The sequence below is a fragment of the Sceloporus undulatus genome, chromosome 6 (assembly GCF_019175285.1).
Source record: "Sceloporus undulatus isolate JIND9_A2432 ecotype Alabama chromosome 6, SceUnd_v1.1, whole genome shotgun sequence".
In the NCBI taxonomy this organism is placed as follows: domain Eukaryota; kingdom Metazoa; phylum Chordata; class Lepidosauria; order Squamata; family Phrynosomatidae; genus Sceloporus; species Sceloporus undulatus.
In genome coordinates, this window is record NC_056527.1 from 82281267 (window position 1) to 82297008 (window position 15742).

General features: G+C 41.7%; 1 protein-coding gene across 1 annotated transcript in view; it reads left to right on the forward strand.

Annotated features, from left to right (window-relative positions):
• The window catches only part of NBR1 (NBR1 autophagy cargo receptor), a 67790-nt gene that overhangs the window by 23418 nt on the left and 28630 nt on the right, over positions 1 to 15742 (forward strand). Inside the window, 1 exon segment of the mRNA XM_042473617.1 lies at positions 9201 to 9331. Coding sequence (XP_042329551.1) covers positions 9201 to 9331 — 131 coding nt within the window.

Here is a 15742-nt window from a genome sequence, read left to right on the forward strand (position 1 = left end):
GAGGAGGCACATGGGCTTCAGGATTTGATTATCCTTATCTGCAGCCATTACACAACAAGCTGTTTAGGCCCAAATTTGGAAACTATGGGTAGGAATCTCTTTGTCCAAATGCCCAATTCAAATATATTTTGATTTACTTGGGGGTGGGGGTTGGGGAGGAGTACCAACAAACCCTGCAAATACCAAGTAAATGAATTTTGGTTTTGTTTGTGAATGTATTTCACATAGCCATGGTAATTCTGTTAGGTAGCGAGGGTGGGCATTTGGGCTGGAGGGGCAGCACATTTCCATTTACCTTGACTTTCCTCCTCATTTAAGGGAGAACCTCTCCCTTTCTTTTGGCAACGAGTGCCATTTTTTTGTGGAAAACAACCTTTGTAATGCGCAGGTTTCGTCTCTGTGTTGGCTGTTTTTTTTTGTATGTATTTTCTTCCTTATTTTAAACTTGATCCCACATCTGCTTCTTACAGCCTTTTGTATCTTTCCTTTAATGGGCCATTTATCCAAAACCCCCATTTCCTTGTGTGTTTCATTTTCCCCCCCCCCCGTTTTTTAACTATTTCTATTTTTTTTCCTTGCTCACTATTGCGGCTTGTGTTGTTGTGCGCTTCGTCTATTTAACACGCGCCTCGATGGCCAAACTCTAGAGCCATCGCATAAGAGGAAGGGGCCATCTTATGGGAAACACTGAGGCGTCCTCTGGAGGCTAATTATCTTAATGGGGGGGGGGGGAGGAGAAGTTTAAAATGTAGCTCTGTGTAAATTCACCAAAAATAGAGATCTCTTTGACAAAAATAGCAGTGGAGATGAGAGCCAGGGCCCTGACTGCAGAGGATGTGCGGGTTTGATGACAAAGTTGGGCTCTCCAAAAGTAGGGTACAAAGAGGTGTCCAATCCATCATTGTCACATAGTGGGAGTGGGGGCTGGCATGTGACATTTTTTCCGACCCAGTTTGCAACAGATTCTATCCAAAGGGTTCCATAAGTAATTCCAAAAGGGTTCACAAGGATGCACAGAGATAAAAATTAGAGTTCCTTCCGGGGACGATTCACAAACCTGGCCTTCCCATGGTTCGTCTCCTGAACACTCCCGAGATTTCTCAGGAACTGTTTTCTACTGAATCTAGTTAAGGCCCGAGTTACTTCTTATTACACTCTCCTTTATATTTTTTAATGACTAATACATGTCCTCTTCATATCATGGTTGTTTAAGCATCCCTGGCTTGAAAATATTAAGGAAAAATATTATAATTCCAAACTCATTGCACCCTGTGATTTTTGCCTATTTTTTTATAAGGGTTCACCATTTACTATCAATTGTATTTAATAGACTTTGAACATCCATGGATTATTTTGGTATCCACACGGGGTCTCGAACCAAACCCAGTGATTCCCAAGCGCCCACTGTCGATATGTGTCCTGTTCATTCTCAATTAGTTCATAAATCAATGCTAGCAAGTTTTCCTTTTTGTTTTACCAAGCAGAGCTTACTCTTTACCACCCCCAGAGGCATGGTAAATATGGACGTGCTGCTTTTGTAAAAAACTATTCTTCATAATACAGACAGTTGGCATGTTATGCAATTGAAGTATAACGGGGTACCACTGAACTTGGTTGTTTTGGGTTGCTACAGCTGTTATAGGTGTCTGCATAAGAAATTATTTCCCCCTACTGTTATGGGTTTCTAGTATGCTTTCACTGACAGTATGCAAGTTCCACGGAAACAAAAAAATTTACACTTCTACCCAAATGTTTAGGTTATTTGCCCTGTGCTGTGTGTGTATGTACCAATTGGATTTGTTTGTTTTAGAGGTGTTTGCCTTCTAGATAGAACGTTAGTGTCACGCAGTTTTGGTGAAGGATTTTTCAAATGATGTTGTGTGACTTCACAATAATTCATCTGCCATTTATCCCATTGAACAAACGAGGCGTGTTTCCAGGCTGTTTTCATTCACAGGAGTAGTCCTATGGATTATTAAAAGGGGGCTGGTGGGAAGACTATTTTTGTTTTCTGTTACCTTGGCTCCTTCTTTTTACATCACCTAACTGAAACTACTTGGGGGAAGTCATTTGTTGTTTGGGATATTTGGGGTGGCTTGATATGACGATTCTATTTTTAAACTTCTCATTTTTCTTTGCCATTCTACTCAAAGAGGCTGCAGAGGTTTTTTTAAGCCGATTATTCGATATGGTATATTGATTGGATGTGAACTAACAAATAAAAAATCCAGACAAAAAGGACGGTGCCTCTTCATGACTCCAAGAACGTGGAGTTTCAACTTCTGCTGGACAGGTACCACTCCCTTTGTAAAACAAGAAGCTTGTAGTTTGTTTGGGCTTTTCTGTACTCCGTCTTGACTCTGGAATGCTCAAATTTTGGGCTGTCTAGTAGGAGTTTTTCATGACTGAGTATAGTGCAGTATCTACATCCCTTCCTGGGAGATTTGGCATATCCAACCAGAGTGTGATTTATGTTTCTTAGTTACATATATCTTTGGATTACTTGCTCAATGTGCTCTAATGAGGTATTTAGGCAACTACAGCTGCTTTGCAGGATGAGCACTCCATTTGTCAACAAGGGCTTGCATAGAGAGAGCCGGTGATGTAGCTGCATGTGCACTGTAGAAATAATGCATCTTGTGACGTCTGCTTTAATTGCCATGGCTCAATGCTATAGGATTCTGGGATTTGTACTTTTGTCAGATAGTCTTCTCTATCAGGGAGTTTGGTGTGCTAAACAACCTACACATCCCAGGAGACTCCATAGCAATTTGAGCCATGTCATTAATAGCTGGTTTGTCAAAACAGCATTATTTCTGGCAGTGTTTGCAATGCAGTTGATTATCCTTACCGGTAGTTAGTACTGGCTTCCAGTCTGTGTGGCACAACTCAGGAGTGCCGTGATGATTTTTGTTCAAGCCCTGACTGGTTGGCACGTTAAGATATTTGATAGGCTGCTTTTCCTATTCTTTAGCTTTTTCACCTGTTTAAGAGTCTCTTTGGATGTGCCTCTCCTATGTGTCCCAAAAACCCAAAGATATGTCTATTGTGGACTGTGGAATGGGACCTATTGGTGGGACTTAGGTGTTGTACCTGGTTCTGGTGATTCCCTTCCAAAGGAGGTTGCATTTTACTTCCTTATTGTTTACCATCTAGACCAGATGTTGGCAAAGACCTTCTTTTTAACAGAAGGTTGCTTTTAGTCTGTGGCTTGGTTTGTTGCTTTTTTGACCTATATTTCTGTTAGGAGAATTTTTAAATATTTGATTTGCTTGTAGCCTTATTATCTTCTGCTAATGTTTTCTTGTTGAGTGTTCACTTGTAAAATGTAAACTGACATTCAGTTCATGTTTTTTAAACTGCCCCATGACTGATATTCTTGTAAACTACCTAGAACGTCACTGGAAATACGAGGACTATTGTTTTTTGTTAAACCTTTGTATGTTTTATAATCTTAATTTTATACTAGTTTTAACAAGGTTAGGTTATATTTTTTAAAAAAATGTTTTTTAAGTTGTTTTTATCTTGTGAGCTGCTTGCGGTCGCCTTGTTGGGAGAAAGGGTGGCATAAAAATGAAATGAAATGAATGGAATAAGATAAATAAAAAATTTAGGCAGGGAATGTCTGGCGCTGAACAGAAGGTCCAAAATAAAGCTGCTTAGGTCACTTTGGAGGTATGCTGTTTAAATATGACCACCACACACTCTTTTAATGAGGCTACGAGCTGCGCCAAAGCTGAACTCCAGTCCTTAGGGACTGGAGCATGGACTTTGGCATGGCTTTCGGCTCTTATGGACGCATGCAGCATTTTTTAAACAGGCACACTCCACTGTGACCTGTGAGGCAGCTTTATTTTGGTCCTGTTCTTGTTCAGGCCATAATTCCCTGCCTATTTTATTTATTTATTCATTTCATTATTTCATTTTTATGCCCACATTTCTCCCAAAAAGGTGACCCAAGGCGCTCACAAGATAAAAAATCACTTTTAAAAAACATTTGTGTCTTTTCTTCAAAAAGCTCATGGTCTAGGTATAAGATCACTGGTATTAAGGTGGCACCCAAATTCATCCTTTTTCAGAAATAACAGGTTCTCCCAATTATCAAGTCATTCCAGGGTGCATCGATGAGGGGCTCTTGCACGCTATGAAAGTGTGTCAGGCAAGGAGTCAAATAGTCACGGACTGCCAGGAATTGGTGGAAATATGCGCTTGTTCAGTTCACCCTTACTTCCTGGTACCATTGCATAAACAAGGCTTCCTTTCTTGGCTCTCGTCCCTGGTGACTCAGCATCCTGACATATCTCACCAAGTTGATGTGCATTTACTTCTCTACCAGCATGACTGCGTGATAGGGCGAACAACTGGGAATCCATGGATAACAACAGCCAACTGTAATAATCAAGTACTCTGGCGGCTGTTTCGTTCCCCACAGTCAAACCTACTAATGCACCACATGTGAATACTCTCATTTGTCTACATATTTTACTAATGGCTTCAAAAATAAAACGTTCAAGTGTTTGAAGGTATGGTATTTCGCAGTAAAGCCTTAAAGGATTCTCTAGTGGGATCACTCGTCAGTTCGTTGATCTGTGGCTTTTGTCATTCGATGGGGAAAGCGAAAGACAGCCAAGAACATGAGAACCGCTAGTGCTGAGCAGGCATCTTGCCACTAGGCAGCGATGGGTTGGTTTTAGAGTTCTTGTTCGGCCTCATGGTCAATACCTTAACAGCTGTCCTTTAGCTTAACAGAAAAAGTTCTATTTGTATTTAGTGGCTTTGGTTGACTATTTTTTGTGTACTCGCTTGGTCTGTTTGATGCTGGGGGAAAGTTGATATTTAAGGCTGAAAGGGGTACTAATGGAATGGGGATTTTCCTGTTACTACCTGCTGCGCACAGTTCTCATCACTAATGGTGTGGTGGACCCCTGTACTTTGGTTGTTGTTGCTTCTGAAACGTGTAACCCTTGAAAAATCCCTCTTTCCATCAGCCTTGCTCTGCTGAACCCCAGCCCAGGGGTTCTTCATTTAACCACCTGTGGGGAATGGGGATCACTAGCTGAATAGATCTGGTTGTTGTTGTTGTTGTTGTTGTTTTGTGTGACTTTCAAGTTCATTCTGACTTATGGTAAACCCTAAGGAGAACGCTATCACAGGGTGTTTTCTTGGCAAATTTGTTTTCAGAGGTGGTTTCCCCCTTGCCCTCCTTGCGGCTGAGAAGTGTGATTAGCCAAATGGTCATCCCAAATGGGTTTCAGAGTTTTGGCCTGTTTAAGACAGTCGCCAAAATAAAAGCTGTCTTCGAGTACTTTTGGAAGGTATGGTATTTCAATGATTTGCATGCTCCAGTCCTAACGGACTGGGAGTGCTGCTTTGGTGTGGATTTTGGACTTTGTATGACGCTGCCGCATCATTGAACTTACCATTTACCTCCAAAGTGACTCGGATAGCAGCTTTATTTTGGCCTGTTCTTGTAACAGTCCTTTGTATATGACCAGTCAAATAAAACTGGACTTCCCCACACCATCTTAGTTGGGGAGACCAAGATGCCAACACAGCCACAAAAAACCTGGTTCTTGGTGCAAACAGTGACCAGACAACTCCCACTGTTCAGCACAGCCACATGAGACGATCCACCTTTTAACGTGTATTAAAATAATCTCCTGTTTGCTCCAGATCTTTCCTGAAGATCTTGGAGCCCTCCATTTTCAATACTGGGTAACTGCTGCTGAAGATGTGTCCTGCTTGCGCCATCCAGCATACAGCAATGTTGCTGGCACATTACTTCCACTCTGAGCTCAGAATGAGTGTGCTTTATGCCATGTGGGTTGGTTGTGCGAGTAACCTCTTTTGACATTCAGAGGTCTGCGTCCAAACTGCAGGAAAATAATCCGGGTTTGACACCACTTTAACTGCCCGGGCTCACATTTGCTATGGCCAATTCCAGGCATGGTGGTTGGTTTGTGGCACACAGCAACGCTTATTATTTCTGCAGTGTGTGTTTGCAACCAGAATTGGAAACCCAGTGCCACAGTGGCAGATGCATCAGGTGATGCAGTTGGACAGGTTGGTAGGTAACAGAAGCAACTCCAGGTGGGCTGGGATACTTGGTGTTGAGGACTGAGAAGGATATTCGAACTTTGGTCTCCATTTGTCTTAGTTCCAACACTCAACCACTACACCATGCTTACTTTATAGCATAGGGGTAAAATCTACTGGCAGGCCCTTCCACATTTGGGGATTTGTATTTTTTGTGGAATTTGACTATTTGTGGTTTTGCTTAATATGTTTTCTCTAAGAATCTCAAGGTCTTCCAGCACAACTCTGCCAGATTTTGACCATAGAGTGTGCTGAAGAAACCTAGATAGTTCCTAGCGAAAACACTTCTCTAGCATTTGTAGTTCCTCCAGCATTATCCTATGTTCAACCTCTGGCAGAGTTGACCATAGAGCACTGGAGGACTGGAGATTTCTAGAGCAGTGTTCTCTTAAGTAAAAAGAATAGTGTTGTTTTTTTATTTGCTTTTTTCCCACATTCATGGGGGTCCTTTACCCTAACCCCAGTAAATGTGGAGGGACCACTATAGTTATTTTAGGCCCCGTCCCAGTTGTACCATTGCCTGTGAAGGGATGCTGAAACCCCATCAGCAAAAGGGCTTGAGTGCTTCTCTACTGTATACCAGTTGGGGGAATCTCCAGGACTGTGAGAAGTGGGGGGGGAGTGTAATGGGGGAGATTAGCCAACATTGCTCCTCCTTCTGCTTTCTATCACAGGAAACTCTGCTGGATGATAAAATTTCTACGAACGAAGATCAGAAGATCAGTTGCATTTTGGGAGAAAAGCAATCTGAATAGAGGCCTCTACATTTTGCTTTCCAAACCAAGCTTTTTTGCTAACGAACACCAGTAATACAGTTGATGTTCATGTATCCTCTTCCCAAACCATCACGGATTAGTTTTCCTGGCTGCCATGTTTCCCATTCTTATAAATTTCTGACTTTCACACAAGAGGAATTTCAAAGGTTCTGCATCAAACTTAGACTTGGCTATGGTGGTCCTTTTTGAGAGATACACCAGCTGTTAGCATGTATGATTCCATTTTAACTGCTAGACTTGTGTCTTGTGCAAAGCAACTAGACTAGGGATTCAAAGTACACTTCCTAACCTGTAACTCCACGAGTCCATGGCTGTTGCCATGGCAGTTTAAAAGGATTTATAATGATGTACAGTAATTGTGCAATGAATTGAAGTGTCCCTGGTCAATAGTCTCTTTATTCCCTGGCTTTACTTCTTGCTTTTTCTGTTTGTAATGGGAAAACTGCAAATAAAAATCACTATTTGAAAGAACACCTTTTCTAGGCATCTCTAGGTCCTCCAGGGCAATTTCTATGGTGAACATCTTTCAGAAGCTTGACCATAGAATTATCACACTGGAAGACCTGCAATGTCCTAGACAAGTGTTCTCTCTAGGAATCTAGCTTTTTTGCATGACTTTGGTGTGAAAGTTGACCATCAAGTCATGCTGCAGGATCTGAAGATTTCTAGAGAGAACATATTAATCAAATATGTATTATAAATCCACAAAAGTCAATTTGTATAGCTGTATTGTTGTATGTTGCCATTTGCTTACACCGCTTTGATTCTAAGAAGGGCGGTTAACAAATAATTTTTATTTATTATTTATTATTATTAAAGCTGCAAATGTGGAGGGCTGATTGTAATTTTGTAATGTGAAAAGGCCCCGGATTCATCTCCTCTTAAATGGAGGAGTTGCATAGCCCCCATGAGAAGAGCCAGCATAGAAGTGGAAATTATCAACCATGTTTTTCAACAGTTGCTTTCCTTCAAGCAGAATCTGCATGTCTTCTGATCAACTGTATTGTATCTCTTCCAACCTGGCCCCTCCACGTTCTCTTCCGTCTAATCTCAATTCCAGCTGTTGCTGTGACTTCAGAGTGACTTGGAAGGAGGCCCTGTTGGGCTAGAAGGGGGACCGTTCCATCATTTTGCAGCCCTCTGGTTGGAATTGGCCAGGGCCCATTCTTCAGATGTGTTAGGAAGGGAGGGAAGCAAGGTGGGCTGAAACGGAAGCTAAAGGGTTTTAACGGGAGAAAACTGACCTCTGCCCCCAGATGTCAGGCCTTTTGCCAAAGACCACCCTGAAGACATGGTTTCCTTCACATGGCTAGAGGGGAGAAATGTGGTCTGCAGCGAAATACACCTGCTTCCTTCTGCAAGCCCTTCCTTTATTCCCTTTCCTGCCTGTTTGAAGTGCGTTAAAAGGGGAAAACAAAATAATTCAGACACGGAATATAAACATAATGCACATGAAAAATAGGCTAGAACTGGCTATTGTCCCATAGTTACCTGCCTGCATCGCTTCCCAAATGACTATAATAGGGTCATGTGCGGTTCTTCTCCCTCTCTCATTGCATGTGTACAAAGCTTGGAAGGCTTCATATTTGGTTACAACCTCCCAGAATCCCGCTAGTTCGTATGGCCATTAGGGGTTGGCTAGGCAATTCTGGGAGCTGCCGTCTCCCCGCCAACCGCCCGCCAATAAGGAAAAATGGGGAGGTTGTGTGTTGTTTGACAGACAGTGTAGAGACTGAAAGTATGTTTGGAGGCCAGACAGGAAGAGAAGGGAGCTTGGGAGTTTCGCTCGCTGATAATAGGAAGAAAAGAAGAACAAATCATGAAGCTGCAAGAGCAAGGAAGAAGGAATGACATGGTTGCAGAGAACTTGCACTCACTGCTTCCCACTTTATGGTGTGGGTAGAGCTGGCTGACCAGTGTAGTGAGCATAGGGCATACCCACACCAAATGGCATCCTAGGGAATGCAGGGGGTACGGTCTGCACCAGGTGGCACCCTAAGTGGGTCTACCACTGCTCCTCAGACATCTGTTGTTTTTGGCAGAATGAGGCTGTGTGTGAAATTTGCCTAATAAATGTTCTCAAAATGCTGAAGAAATTGGGTTGTGAGTTGTGATGAGGCTCAGGGGAGGAGAAAGGAGAGGCCCCAGGTTCTTTTTAAATAAACTTCAAATTTCATTTTTTAATTGTAAAAAATTAAAAATTAAAAATTGTTTTTAAACGCTTTGTTTAAGAACATCACATTTGACTCAATTTTAACTGCAAGCACATTGAAACTATGTACAGTGTGCCCATGTTCATATGCGGGCGTCCTATATTGCGGCTTTCAGCTTATGCCGAAAGCCGTTGGTGTGGACGAGAAGTGGCAATGGTGGTGCGTGTGCCCATGGCGCGGGCGCTGCGCCATGCTGGTGTACATGAGATCCCCATCCTTTTCAATGGGGTTCAACAACATACCGCGGTATTTGCCTTATGTGGTGGGGTCTGGATGGATCCCCACATAAGGAAAGGTGCAGTGTATATATAATACATTTATTTGCTATGCGATGATATTTTAATTTAAAGGTATAATTTTAATTTTGCTCAGTTGTTTATGTCCAAACTATTGCAGTGCATTCAGTGATAGATGTGAATTAAGATTTAGAGTACATTAATTCTGAAAACATTTACTGGTGTGGGGTGGGGGGATGGAAGGCGTCAGTGGGACGGTGACACCTTGGTTACTGCACCAGGTACCCAACCCTAGCACACCTTATGCTACACCACTGATACTATTTTAACCGCCATGGCTGTCTACTATGAAATCCTGGGATTTCTTAATTTGGTGGGGTGGTAATTAGAATCATTGTTGCAGACAGCTCAAATAGTTCAAGGAAATGTACTGAATGCTTAGAGTCTCTCTAAATTACAATCCAGAATTTGATAGGAAATAGCCTTTGTTAGTAACCAGGTTATAAAACAAAGCTTACCAGAGTGAAAGATCTTTAATGCTTTTGCAGAAAGGGGAATTTCAGGGTGTTGTTACCGGTTGCAATACACACACAACACCTGCTGATATGTCTTCTTCTACACAACCAACTGGGTGACTCAGCCTTCAGGGGAAAGGCAATGGCAAACCATCTTGGAACAAACTCTGCCAAGAACAACCCAAGATAGGTTTGCTCTTAGGGTCGCAATGAGTCAGAATGACTTGAAGGCACAGTGACAACAACAACAACAACATGTCCATAAAGGTACAGGCCATCCCCAGTGTTCACTCTGGGAACCCTAACTGCTATAATTGTGCAGTGTGGATGCAGCCATTCATTAAAAGTGCTGGGACAATATATCCTCTGGTTATAAATGGAGGGAGGGACACAATCTGGCATTAGAAGATTGAGTTGTTACAGATTGCCGTGGGATGGAAGCAGCGCCTTGTATAAAGCCTGAAATGCCGAGAGGGACGAGCGAGATGGAAGAAAACATGGTAGACAGGGTTCCCCCTTATCTCATTCCGCTATCAGCCATATTTCCTCGTGAGGCAGCCTGTTTAATTAAGAACTAGAGTCTGGGCCAGAGAGAGCAAGGACAGATGGAGAAGGTGATTTTGGCAGGAAGGATGTGAAGCCCAGAGGCAGGGCTGAGGAGGGTGTGCTGTGAAAGGACACACAAGCACCTTGAGCTCATGTTAGAGATTTACTGCACAAGGTCATGCTGGGACATGAAAAGGGAGAAAACCTGTTTGGTAGTAGACGGCAGAGCTTTTGGGGATTACTTTTCCCATAACCTCCGCAGCCCGCATGACCGTTGGAGCTGTAGTCCAAAGAAGTTACACTTCCAAACTCTGGTAGATGGGTACGGAAACCCACCGCAGATGTGCACCTCTGACATTGCTATCTGTGTAGGGTACATGGGCAGAGGAGGACAGAGTGTGTTGTTTTGGAGGAGGAGGGGATTAGGGAGTATATCACACGAAGCTTTTGGGGTTTTTCTGGCTCAGTTCGACATGACTGCACTTCCAACAATGCGGATTCACGTCGTAACATTGAATGTTATCAGACACCCATTCCACGGTGATTCCAAAGCGGACCTTCATTTTTGTAAAACCTAAAAAAAGTGACTTCACAGATTTGCTTCCAAGCTCACTTCGATTTGCACTGCGAATTGGTCTGGTGTGGAAAACCACTCTGATGTCACCCCCCTTTGGCCCCCTGCGTCCTGCTCCATCATCCCCCTCCTCCTCCTTCATGCCATCTCTTGCCACCTGCAACCCATCCAATCATTCCCATCATCCCTGCCATCTCCTGCATCCTGCTCCTGGCCCCAGTGACCCCAGCAACCTTCCCATCTCCTCTGCCTTCTCCTGCATGGCTAACCATCCAATCCTCTGACTACTTTCTTCAACCCATGGAGGGATGACAGCTAAGGAGGGGGCAGGGAAGGAGGAGGGCAGCGTCCAGAGCCCCACTGAGCATGTGCAAGGGTTGCTTATTGGATCGTTGTGAACCCTCCGGTGTGGTAATACAATGTGCTACGGCACTCCATTTGCTTGATCCGCATCATGTGATTTGCTATGGAATAGAACTGACTTCACTTCCCCTCAATTCGGATAGGACATGGAAGGCAACCAGGTGTGGTAAAACATAACGTTTTATGAATGATTCGCATTGGCTAAAAGAGTGACTCTGGATCTGGTGTGAAAAAACATCAGCTTTGCATTGCTAGAACAGAGAGTGACTGCGGATCTGAGCTGCAACCCCCCCCCCCCCACTGTAATAAGGTCCAGGCTTATGCTAGATCTAAATGCAGGCCTCGCTGTGGAAAATTTAATTCCCTCTGGCCATGTGCAGACTGCTTGGCTTCATTTCATTCAGCGCTGAGCTCTCGAATGCCCCTTGCAACATAAGGAGTGCCTTAAAAGTGAGCAGCTCTCCTTCTCTCTACTACGAACCGCCAGAGTTAGTCCCAGTTCCTTTAAGGCTTGGCTGGAAGAAAATATCAAAACTCCAAACACACTTGAACTCCAGGGAGGGGGTGTGTAGAGGGAGAAATTAAGTTAACCAGAGAAGGAATGGTAATCTGTAGAAGCCTTGATGCAGTTTTGTTGAAGTTACATTTGACCGGGTTTTTATATTTTACATGTTTACCACTTTGATATTTAAGTTGCTTTTGTATTTTACATGTCTTTATATCACTTAAGAAAGGCAGTATTCTTCAACAAATGACAACTCTTTCTTGCAACACAAGCGAAAAGAAAAAAAATTGGAAAAGGAGTGTTTGAGTATTTTGCAACTGACTCCTTGGAATGTAGAAATGTCATTTTAAAAAAAAAACCAGATTATAATCATCTGCTGTGTGTACATGTGTGGGGGGTATACAATTTATTTTATGAATTTTAACTGCCTTTCAATGCAAAAAAAAAAAAAACATTTGGGGGGAGGGAAAGTAAACAGATACTGCCTTAGAAACAACTTTTAAAATAAGCATAATAATAAACAACATAAAGATAGTAGAAAAATAGTTAAAACAGTTATATCACCGATGAAGGAAACAAAATGATTAAAGATCTCTCTCTCTCTCTCTCTCTCTCTCTCTATATATATATATATATATAAACTTTTTTGCCTATCATAGGAAGAATGTTAGATTGAATGACATGTGAACCTCCATGAGGAGGGCATTCTACAAAGAGTATGCCAACAGAGACATCTACCCCTCCATTTTAAGGGTTGGCAACTTCAGAGGGTCTAAGGGTCATCTTCAACCTCAGGACTCACCCATATGCACCATTTCACAAATGAAAACCAACAAATATGTGGCCAAACAACACCAGAGTGTGTTCAAGATGGGAAGAATTCTTGGTGAGGAATAACACACAAGCTAAGAGAGGATAAAGTAGTTTGCTTTTGTTTGAGCCTAATGGGAAGTGTAATTTTCCACCCTTCCTCTCCTCTCTCACCCCATTGAGTTAATAGAGTGCAAACTACTTTTGCACTTTGAACTCAGCTTATAGCAACTGAAGCTGGATAATCAGATGTCCTCCTTTTCCAGGACATCTCTTACATTTCAGCCTTCTGTCCAGGAGGAATTCCAAAATGTCTTCCATTTGGAGCATCACTGCGAAGCACAATGCAAACGTTGAAAAGGTTGTTTCTTTAATTTCAGCACAATGGACATATGAGAGGAATAATTTAAATGTAGATTCATTCAAGGATTGGTTGCTTAGCAAGTAAAATGTCAAGCATTTGTCATGCTCACAATGTTATGGGTAGATTGCAAGCCAACAAGACTTTTTAACAAAGCTAAGTTAATTGGAAAAATATAGTTGAGTACAAGTGGCCCTCCATATCCACGGATAGGACTATTCATGGTTTGAAAAGATATAAATTAAAAAAAAAACACCCTTGATTTTGCTATTTTATATAAGGGACACCATTTCATTATACCATAATGTTTAATGGCACCCCCAGGATTCCCTAGGATAGAGCTACAACACTTGTCAAAAGACTCAGGCATTGAAAACTGAAATTCATCCAGCTAAATGGGGCTAGATGATGTCTACTCAAAGTGGTGGTCCCTGAACAACTGGAGATTATCACATGGGGATCAGTAAGTCCTTATCCTGTCCTTCTCACACAGTTGCATGGAGATTTTCACACATCGTCGTGATTATCCCATTCTTACTCTGGTGTTATCACTCAATTGCAATAAGATTTTCAGATGACATTGTGCTTATCCCATCCTTCTCCCGTCCCTGAAGTGGCGTGGCCCCGTCACTGTGTGTTAATGGAAACTCCTGTTAATACAATGATGGGTGCCACTGATGGGAGAAGGACAGGATAAGTGAGGATGCAATAAAGAAATGGTAAGGACAGGAGCGATCCCTCCTGCCCTGTGTGATAATCTTCAAAGTCACTGAGCTGTTAACTGCTGATTTTTGTGAGTTTCCAGGAAAGAAAGAAAAAATGAATTTGTAGCCAATGGGTACAAAAAAATATGTGGTACCTCAAGTCCCATTGCCCTTAGTGGTGGCACGACATACATGTGGCTGCTATCACAACTGCGTACATATGCTACCATTGGGGACAACAGGGCTTGCCATCAGCAAATGCTTAAATGTGCAGGTGGCAAGCCTATGGATAGCAAGGCTCCACAGTACATATTTGGCTATAATTATCCCTAGAGACTTGTCTCAGATTATTAATGTTAATATAAGTAATCTGATAAAAGATATTGTACAAGATTTAGATAGCTAGGTGGACTTAAAGATGAGTCTGTGGGGTAAGGTAAATCCAGTTTAAATGAATGTTAGCCCTAGAATTGTTTGTGTTATTCATGGAATTCCTCTACATATATCTTGCAAGTATTTTCAAAAACTAAATTCATTGTTTAAAAGATTTTGGGGAATGCATCTACTTCTAGAATTTCAATGAAAAGGATGCAAATTCCAATCAAGGAGGGAGGGTTTGGCCTTTCAGATCTTATATATCATTGAGCATACTGGTTATGTTGTACTAATTTTTGAACATATCTACTTACAAAAAATAATCCACCATGGCCAGCCTTGGAGTCTTAATTTCTGGCACTTCTATTCAAATGGACAGTACTTGGTTCTTATTTTATTTTTTAAAAAGCAGTGTTTGGCCAACAATTCCAGCTGCTAGAATTATGTGGCAAATTCTAAAAGTCATCAAATTGTTGAAGATGTAGTACTGCTGATGCTTCCTTAACCATATGTTTTGGACTTGTCCCATTTAAACATGTGGTCAGCTTTTATAGAAAGTCACAACTAATGTGGTTATTTTTTCTACCTTTTGTCCATCCAGGTGTTGGTAATGCAAGTCCGAGGCAGTGTTGTTTGTTGATCCTTGAATACAGAGTGTTGTTTGTTGACCCTAGACTATAGGCTGTGCAGGTGCTGATAACACAAATGTGTTTATTGGTGTGTTGATAAACCAACTTGTGTTATGAACATCTATATAAAGATTGAATTCCATAAAGTGTCAACATACTGCTATCTGGCAGGGTTTCCTAGTTTTAGGATGTGGTGAGCAGGAGATTAGAGACTTACCACTTTAGTATTTATTCCTCTGTGAAGCTGCACAACAAGATATTTGCTATTAGGAATCTAATTAAACCCTGGTCTCCAGAGTTTTAGTCCAATGCTTAAACCACTACACTATGCTGGCTCTTTATAAAAGTCATAAAAGGTGGCCACCAAGATTAATTGTTTTAATTGTTTTTTATTTGTTCATCAACTAAGGAGCCTTTGTGGGCTGGGAGGTGATACAGAAATTGTTTCAATCAATTAATCAATAAAGCTACCACTTTTTATTTTTATTTTTTTAATTTTTACCTTCAGTACATTCTGACATTTCTGTCACTTTCCAAATATCATCAACTATTCCTTATAAAAAGATAGTCTACTCTGGAACCTCTCAAGCTGAAACTGCAGAGAAATAATGCAGTTCAATTCTGCTTTAACTACCATGGTTCAGTGTTATGTAAACCTGGGATTTGTAGTTTATTATGGCACCAGAACTCTATGACAAAGAAAGCAAAATATCTCACAAAACTACAAGTCCCAGAATTTCATACCATTGAGCCATGGCAGTTAAAGCAGTCTCAAACTGCATTATTTCTGCAGTGCAGATTCAGCCAGTTTCCTTGCAAGGATGATTTTAGCTGCTCTTTATAAATTCCATATTACTGTTCTGTCATTTCACTCCTATAGCTTAATAAAATGATTAATAGTGTAATCTTATAGTCATCCCAAGAATCATAGATTGATTATTATTCCTTCTCTAAGGAGAGACAGAACACTAGCCTCTATTACACCTAGGGTTGCCATAAGTCAGGACCTCCAAACCGGGACAAATGTAGGACAAAATTT